The 9,326-nt window shown below is 37.2% G+C and overlaps 2 protein-coding genes across 2 annotated transcripts; both read left to right on the forward strand.

The window, feature by feature from the left end:
* Window positions 1-2,418: 2,418 nt before the first annotated feature.
* LOC114356408 (uncharacterized) lies at window positions 2,419-3,391 on the forward strand. Its single transcript, XM_028309567.1, has 2 exons — window positions 2,419-2,669; window positions 3,132-3,391. Exons 1-2 carry the CDS (start codon window positions 2,508-2,510, stop codon window positions 3,300-3,302), a joined length of 333 nt encoding a protein of 110 aa, XP_028165368.1. The 5' UTR covers window positions 2,419-2,507; the 3' UTR covers window positions 3,303-3,391.
* Window positions 3,392-4,246: 855 nt separating this feature from the next.
* LOC114356397 (uncharacterized) lies at window positions 4,247-8,296 on the forward strand (the record flags this gene model as incomplete). The annotated part of the gene is made up of 3 exons (XM_028309551.1): window positions 4,247-4,400; window positions 5,557-5,724; window positions 8,069-8,296. Coding segments are annotated over exons 1-3 (480 nt in total), but the record flags the coding sequence as incomplete, so codon positions are not given.
* Between the last annotated feature and the right edge of the window lie 1,030 nt (window positions 8,297-9,326).

Genomic DNA, 9,326 nt, shown 5'->3' on the forward strand with positions numbered 1-9,326 from the left:
TGGAACACAAAGATTTCTTGTTTTATTATTTTATCTGAATTGGTAAGTTGGCACAGCTCGATTCATGGCAGGCACTGCTCTTTGCATCCCAAACGAACGATATCTCTAATGAAGCATTTTTCTGATCAGGAATAAGAAGAAGGATTTAATGATATTACCAAGTCTCGTAAAAACAGTAATAATAATTTATTACCACTCATAGGTATAGTGCCAGTGTTAATGAAATTTTGAAGATGATAGCGAAGAATATTATGTTGTAAGCGAATAAAAAGTATTTTCCGGTTTCTATGCGTTTCTAAATTTAAATAAGGGCCAATTGCGCTATTTATTTATGTCAGAGTTAGTTGCCCGCACTCGAATCAGTTCAGCCGTTTCTAAAATTAGCGTGCACAAACGCAAAGACAGGCAAACAGACAAATAATTTGTTCGATTGTTTTAGGTTCTGGATTCACTCGTCACCTTCCATGTACATACGGCAATCAGTTTTATTAAAATGTAGAACATTATTTAGAGGTGTGTAGATATTATTTTCATTGTATCAAAAAGTACACTTTGGGGATATGTCTAGTAGGAAAATCATTGGCAGTCCACAATTAGCATTAAAACAACTACCTATTTCAGAAATTCGCTAAAATTATGGTGTTGCAGTCTTTTTTTGCCTGTTAACGATATAATGTAGATCGACTCGAGCATTCAGTGAGGGAGGCGAACCGAGCATTACAGTTCGCAACATGTTCATCCTTTTAATAACTAAGGCTGAGGTGCATGCACTATCTTACTTTAACTTTAACAAACATCAAAAATCTGTCAAACTCCATACAGAAAGCACCGGTTAACGTTATAGTTACGTTACGATTGAAGTTAGGTGGTGCATCTCAGCCTAACAATCGAATCTAATAATAAAAAAATATAACCGACTCCAAAAAACATACACTTAAAAGTAGAAAAATAATTACTAATTACTTATTTATTAGGACGAATTAATATTTATGTATACCATGATTGATACTTGTGGAGTCGGTGCCAAGATAATGAAACGTGTGAAGTTTGCCTGCACCGACTCCAAAAGTATCAATCATGGTATACATAAATATTAATTCGTCCTAATAATAAATAAGTAATTAGTAATTATTTTTCTACTTTTAAGTGTATGTTTTTTGGAGTCGGTTATATTTTTTTATTATAAAAATTAACTTATTTCTTGCTTTTTAGTTAACTAATTATTACCTTGGTGTTACCAATAAAGGTAGGCAGTATATTCTTCATGTCAAGTGTAAAATAATATTCTCTACAAAATACAGGTTACCATATCGGCAACCTAAAATGACCTTAAACCGTCAGCCCACCTTAAAAACTTGAAAGAATACAACTGTTGGGCTATTTGTACCTATAATATTTAAAGAATTATCTTCCAACTCCTAAGCGTTAAGGAGTTGTAGGTACAACTCCTTAACGCTTATTAGTTGTATCTCATCACGATGAACTGGTCATGGTAGGTACCATGACCAGTTCATCGTGATGAGATGATGGCTATCTGATGCAAACACTTGAATAACTTAAGAAACTATACTTATCTATAAAATTAAAAGAATTATCCTCCAACTCCTATGCATTAAGGAGTTTTACTTTCTATCATCAGCTCATCAATTTGAGATGATGATTTCCAGAAGCAAATACTTGAATAACTTAAGTAAATGTTTGATAAACGATATACGTGCCTATAAAATCTGAGGGTTGCAGTCGATTTCTCTAGGATCCCATCATCAGATCCTGACTTGGTGACAATGGGACCACCTCAGAAGTGTACCCTATCGAACAAAAAAAGAATTTTGAAAATCGGTCCACAATTGACGGAGTAATCGGTGAACATACATAGAAAAAAAAAACATACATACAGTCGAACATATAACCTCCTCCTTTTTTGAAGTCGGTTAAAAATTAAGAGTAGGCGCACACCGTTGATTTTTAGTTGGCCGATAGTTTAGTCGGGCAGTTGATCAGTATGGACATGTATGGGAGTGCGCACACTACGCCGATTCGATTTGGCCGATTCTTCATACATTTTAAAACATACGGGTCGAATTGAGAACCTCCTCCTTTTTTTGAAGTCGGTTGAAAATCGGGCACAACTATCGGCCAACTAAAAATCAACGGTGTGCGCCTACTCTAAATGTTACTGTGGTTGAATTTTAAAAAAATAGAGGCAAATGCTACAGGTAAGTCCCTTACCTACTAACTAAGGGAAACAGGGACTTTGTGATAAAGATACGAAAGTCTAGGGTAGCTCTCTAGCTGGCTCTAGGACGGGACTAGCTGGTGTTCTCTGGATTGAAAACGAAATTGTAATAAACGATAGTTACTCCTTTGCCGCCATTTCCCATTTCATTCCTCTTTTTTAATTTGTTAAAAAACAATGACCTGTCAGGATCTGTCACATTAATCACATTGTCATCTTGCACAAGCGGCGAGTCATTCAAAATTCTAGTCTTCTCTCAAAATCAATAACAATGTCTCTAAAAAGCGCTAAAGGGGTTCAAGTACAAGGGAAACCGAAGAAGGAAAACAAGGGGCCATGTCCGTGGCTCTGCAACATGGTCCCTACGAATGTCCCGGGGCCGGGAGCAGCTCAGTCCATATTGCACCCTCGGAAGGACGTGTTTGTTCTAAAGGTAACCCATATTCTCTACTATACTTACTCCTTTTCATATTTACAGTGTTAAACTAGGTACTTATCGAGTAGGTACTACGCAAGTGTTATCAGGACATCGGACTCTCTTCTTTTGTTGACTCATGATTAGTCAGATGCTGTGAATTCCTAATACCTACATGTTTTACATTTTATCCCACCTCTTATTTAGATTGGTCGCAACCAATATCCTACTAATATTATAAATGCGAAAGTTTGGATATCTGGATGTCTGGATGTTTGTTACTCTTTCACGCAAAAACTACAGAACGGATTTTGATGAAACTTTACAGTATTACTGTTTATAATCCAGAATAACATATAGGCTATAATTTATGACGATCTTTGGCAAACGAAATTTCACGCGGGCAAAAGCTAGTGTTTCATAAATACATAGTCTAGTTCAACGTTTTGTCATCCAACTCTGTTAACTTCGAATTTTTAGGTTGCCAAAGTGGGACCAACGGGTGATCGTCGTTGTAAAATGGAGCTTGAGCTAGTTACACCTAAGGGACCAGAGAAAAAACCTATGTGTCGCATTGACACCAGAGAGACACAGTGCGACCCTGAACCCCCACCATGCTGCTGCATGAAACCCAAAAAGAAGAGAAAGTGAAATGCTCTACTAATGTTAAGAATAACCTAAAACCTCTAGGCCGAAATGAAGTGATTCCGATGTATAGTAACATATGAATATAAATTAACACCAGCTTTTGTTTCATTTTTAATCTAACAACGAAAATTAACGGTCTTGAAGTTAGGCCTGGTGAAATCAAGAGGACTATCAGAGACACTGAATTGGGGAGGAGATGAGGGCAGTTAAAGTGGTTATAGGCTTGGTGATGGATTTAAAAGATAATTGTCACTACCCACTTATTATCATAAGTACCTACATAAGCGCTTCTCCCTCGTCTCTCGGCTCCTGCGAAAGAGTCATTGGTTTTTCTATGTATGAAGTTTTAACCTAAGTACCAAAGCAGGTAGACGCTCATAAATAATGGTAAAAAATGAATCAATTTGTTGCCAGCGACTACTTAAGCCCGGTTTTCACCAAAACGGAGCAGATAAGTGTGTTCAAAACCAATCAGATTTAATTATTCCCACTCCTTGTCTACACTCCGCACAGCCACGGCACAGCTCCGCCACCGCGCCGCTGTCAAACTCTATAGAAAACTAGCTGACCCGGCGAACTTTGTTCCGCCTTAATGGCAATAAATAAGCAGACTTTTTTTTAATTTCGAACAGGATAAAAAGTATCCTATGTCCTTCTCCTGGCTCTAAACTACCTCCCTGACAATTTTCAGCTAAATCGGTTCAGCCGTTCTTGAGTTATAAGCGAAGTAACTAACACGACTTTCTTTTATATANAAGAAACACCCTGTATATAGATTTAAAATTAAATTTAATGCAAGGCTCCGCCTTGGTGGGAACCGGGCCTTATTCCATTTTGCACGAAGGGTGTTATTTTCTTTTCTCTATGATATTGTCCAAACTTCTTTCCTTCCTCCAAATTTCTTACAAGTTACTTTATGGGCTCACGAAATGTCATCTATAATTTCATGACGCTTCACTAAAAAATTTGGGTTAAAATTTTCGATTGTATTTTCGGGTTCATAAATTGTGTTACATAATGGTGAAAGGTAAGGAAGACGAAAAACAAAAGAAACCACGCAAACCTTATGAAGAAATCGGCGCGATATTCAATGGCAACGAGGTAAAAACGTTTAATTTATTTGGGTTCTAAAAAACTTATCCGTAAATTCTAAGGTAAATTCATTATTAGGCATCCAATTTGGTCATCATTGTAAGTAATAAGCGAACAGATCCGATAGAATTAGTGCTCCTAAGACCAACTTCTTGTCAAGATAAATGCTGAGCAGGAGTCCCGCTTAATGGCGCAGTGGCCCACCGATTTTTTTTCCTTTTCGTTTTGTGTTGTTATCTATACTTATAATAAATCTGTAGAGAGGTCAATTCTGTACATGAAATATATTTTCAAAATAACTATCAGGGGGTGATTAGTGATCGATACCGATGCNGCTACGTTTAATGCGTTACTTCCTATTTTAAATGACTGACGTGGCCCCCAACAAAGTATGTTCAGCATGGCCTGCAACTCTTGTACCTAAATAAAAATTAACACAGGTTTGAATGAAAATTTTAGTACAAACACGACAAATATTTGAAATTCTTAATAAAATCACAAGTTTACGATATATTTCGGAATAAATTATTGAGCATAATTATTAAAATTATTATTTTTGTAAAAAATTGAAACATTACAGACAAAAATTAGGCTGATTAGGGCTTTGAAGAGAGTAAGTTATAACTTGCTGTCTTTCTCGACTTTACACGACCGAAAAGACAATGCCGGAAATTGGCGTCTTTTTTTTTTCGCGCGGCCATCGATTAAACCTTGTTTTTTGATTACAAAATAGTGTAATAAACCAAACTTACTATGACATGTATACCTCTAAACTCAGTCTGAACTGAGTTACGAGCATNGGGCGGCCGCTAGTTGTTTATAAATTGTGTTTACATATCGCTCGCGTCCCTGTTTCAAAAAACAGGATAAAATCTATTCTATGTCTTTTCCCGGGACTCACACTATCTCTATTCCAAATTTCATCAAAATCGGTTCAGTGGTTTAGGCGTGAAAGCAAGACAGACAGACAGAGAGAGTTACTTTCGCATTTATAATATTAGTATAGACTAGTATAGAAGTAAAAATTTTCTGTAGTTTATTTTTGTAAAATTATTTATATCATTATATGAATAGGAAAGAAGATATTAAACAAAATATGCTACTAGGCGCAGTTTTTCCAATATGGCGGCGCACGCGACTGGACTACCAAGGCAATGTTTTTCAGGTGAAGATAAGGGTTCCAAAGAGCACTTCCAAGCCTCCAAAACTGACGCCTTCCCAGCTGAAGCTGCAGCAGCAGTGCACCTGCGACGATGGAGCTTCAGTGTGCTCTGAGACATGCGGGCTGCCCGGCGAGGAAGATGGTGGCCCGGCAAACCAGCTGCACTTACAGGTACAAGAATTCCAAAGCTGAGAGCTTATGTAGCACCCACTGAAGCACCCACAGATCACAGAAACTAAAGGGAGATGTGAAAAGGAGGCGGGGCCAGTGTCGCAGCAATATGCCCAAAAACAAAAGACATTGCTCGTAGCAATGGTGTCCTTGTGACATAAATAGTCCAGTAGAATTAAACACAAAAATGAATTAAATCGGAAATAATTCCTACAAAAGATTTTATTGCTTTAATGGCTTCATTGGTTGCCCATTAACACTCTCCTAGGTTTTCGACTTCGACGGAGTTGTGCTTAAGTGGTGGGGGCCCCTTTTCGGTTTTCCGGTTATACCGCGTAAAGGACTCACCCTATCGAAAAGTGGTCTTCCTGACGGTTGAAAGGCATTTAATCCTGCATTAAATAAGACCAAATTCATATGTTTTGGACAAATCGTTCTCGTGCAAATGTTCGGCAAAGTAGAAAATATGTGTATAATTAATGACCCTCTCCACGTCCAATGGCTCGTTACCCGCAGGCTTCCAAGTCTTTAAAAGGAGCGCCTCAACCAGTTTAACCCTATCAAGGCTTACGAGCTGCACAACTCCGTCGAAGTCGAAAACCTGGGAGAGTCTTAATGGGCAACCAATGAAGCCATTAAAGCAATAAAATCTTTTGTAGGAATTATTTCCGATTTAAAATCTAATTCTACTGGCCTAAATAGTGACTTGTTTGATATGTGTTGCATCAAATTATGTCACCAGTCAAGTCATTATTCATCATTCAATATTTCTCGTTAGCGAGCTCCATTGTTTATTTTTAACTTTACATTAAAATTTTACCAAGTTATTAGATTAGCACGTAGGCTGCCATGACAGTCACCGGTGACTGACAAACATGCAACCTATTCAGGCCATGTCAGTCACTGGAGCCTGACACTGAAGCATCTAAATCAAACGACCGCAGTAGGCCGCCTGCTACGTTTAATGCGTTACTTCCTATTTTAAATGACTGACGTGGCCCCCAACAAAGTATGTTCAGCATGGCCTGCAACTCTTGTACCTAAATAAAAATTAACACAGGTTTGAATGAAAATTTTAGTACAAACACGACAAATATTTGAAATTCTTAATAAAATCACAAGTTTACGATATATTTCGGAATAAATTATTGAGCATAATTATTAAAATTATTATTTTTGTAAAAAATTGAAACATTACAGACAAAAATTAGGCTGATTAGGGCTTTGAAGAGAGTAAGTTATAACTTGCTGTCTTTCTCGACTTTACACGACCGAAAAGACAATGCCGGAAATTGGCGTCTTTTTTTTTTCGCGCGGCCATCGATTAAACCTTGTTTTTTGATTACAAAATAGTGTAATAAACCAAACTTACTATGACATGTATACCTCTAAACTCAGTCTGAACTGAGTTACGAGCATCAGAAGTTTGATGATTTTCATACTAGATTTGCTGTTTGCGCGCAAGTTTTGTAAGAAATTGCAACAAAATAATGACATTGTATGTGTAAACAAACAATACCATCCATTAAAGGCTCCAGACATCAGTATGCAGCAGAATCAGCGCAATAAAAAAATAGCGCAATATTTTGTTGCAATTTCTTACAAAACTTGCGCGCAAAAAGCAAATCTAGTATGAAAATCATTAAACTTCTAATGCTCGTAACTCAGTTCAGACTGAGTTTAGAGGTATACATGCTATAGTAAGTTTGGTTTATTACACTATTTTGTAATCAAAAAACAAAGTTTGGTAGATGGCCGCGCGAAAAAAAAAAGACGCCACCTTCCATACAAAATCTGGCATTGCCATTTGACAGTTGACCGACAGCAACCGGACAGAGCGATAGTATTCACGAGGGCTAAAGCGAGGAAAGCGATGCGACACGGTAGTTACCGCCAAAACGCAGAAACGTGATTTTGTTGTGCCTGACAAAATGCTTGACATGGCGCTGTGACTGAAATTTATACCATTCGGGCCGCGTCAGGCACGGGTAGCTGACAGTTTTTTTATGGGTATAATATGTCAATATAAATAGTAAAAAAATATTTTTTAACAATAACTATTCATTTCAAGCCATTACACATCAATTGAATTAGAATTAGTAAATTTACTTTGGCAGTCAACGTGTTAGGAATATCAATCTTGGATTTTTCACAGGTATAAGTCATTATACCCAATCATCAGTCTTCTGCAAATTATAACTTGAAACTAAATCATCATCATCATCATCATCATCATCATCTCAGCCATAGGACGTCCACTGCTGAACACAGGCCTCCCCCAATTCTTTCCATGTTGCCCGGTTGGTAGCGGCCTGGTAACTAAATAAAATATCAATTTTCCCAGATCCCCGACGACATTTGCGAGGCCCTCACCAACAGAACTGCTCTGAACTCAGAGCTGACCTACAGCAAGAATGAAGCTCACGAGACGCTATGTAACGTCTGCAACGTCACTCCAAACGACGCTCCCAAGGGAGTCCAGGCTCAAAAGGTCCTGCATCCAGACAAAGATGTCTTCATTTTGAAGATCGGGAAACAGACTGACGAGCCTAATCGCACTGGAAATATTGAGGTAACTTAAGAGGTTAATGCCCGTTTTCACCATCAATCCCTAATTTTTAAGTGATCCCTATGAAAACAAAATGCATGTTATTTGTTACCATAGGGGTCACTTAAAAATAAGAGATTAACGCCTGTAGCACATCTCCGACCGCGAAACCATGACAGCGAAATGATTTCAATATAATTATCTGAAATCACATCACCACATTAGCAACGAGGCCAAGTAAACGCAGAGATGTATTGAAATTCTTTCGTTGTCATGGTTTCGCGGCGGAAAACGGGCATAAGTCATTGTATTCATAAGCTAAGTTTTATCACTGTAGAGCTTGATTCATAAATTACTATTTGGTCAGTTTATGGTCTTAGTTATGCTAAGGAAAGAGACCAGCTCTAGCATTGCTGTTCTAGACCCAATAATATCCATTCCGATTTTTTTAGATGCCAATAATGAAAAGCTGATGCATAGACGTGATACCTTTTATAACAAATGGGAAAGTAGGTATACTCTATATATATAAAAGAAAGTCGTGTTAGTTACTTCGCTTATAACTCAAGAACGGCTGAACCGATTTAGCTGAAAATTGTCAGGGAGGTAGTTTAGAGCCAGGAGAAGGACATAGGATACTTTTTATCCCGTTCGAAATTAAAAAAAAGTCTGATTATTTATTGCCATTAAGGCGGAACAAAGTTCGCCGGGTCAGCTAGTTATTTATAAAAGACTGATCTGCGTAATATATCTGTCAACGTGAAATTGTGAACTCTGTCAGTTTATAATACAGTGTGAGTCACGTTAAAGTGTACATATGAAAATAGATGAAACTAGACCTACACACACCGGCAGATTTAGCGGAACGCAAAAAAAAGTATGAAAATAAGGAAAATTACTACTGATCTATGAAATATTTATTATACAAAATAAAGAGATAATTAAAATAAAATAACATATATTTTTTAAATATTTAGTCGTTTTTATTTAATAAAAAATCATCGAAACGAAATTTCAATTTTTCAGTTTTGAACAAAAATTATAAATTGTGGCC

This window comes from Ostrinia furnacalis, unplaced genomic scaffold (genome assembly GCF_004193835.3).
Source record: "Ostrinia furnacalis isolate ACB-3 unplaced genomic scaffold, ASM419383v2 OfSCF2803, whole genome shotgun sequence".
NCBI classification, from domain to species: Eukaryota; Metazoa; Arthropoda; class Insecta; order Lepidoptera; family Crambidae; genus Ostrinia; species Ostrinia furnacalis.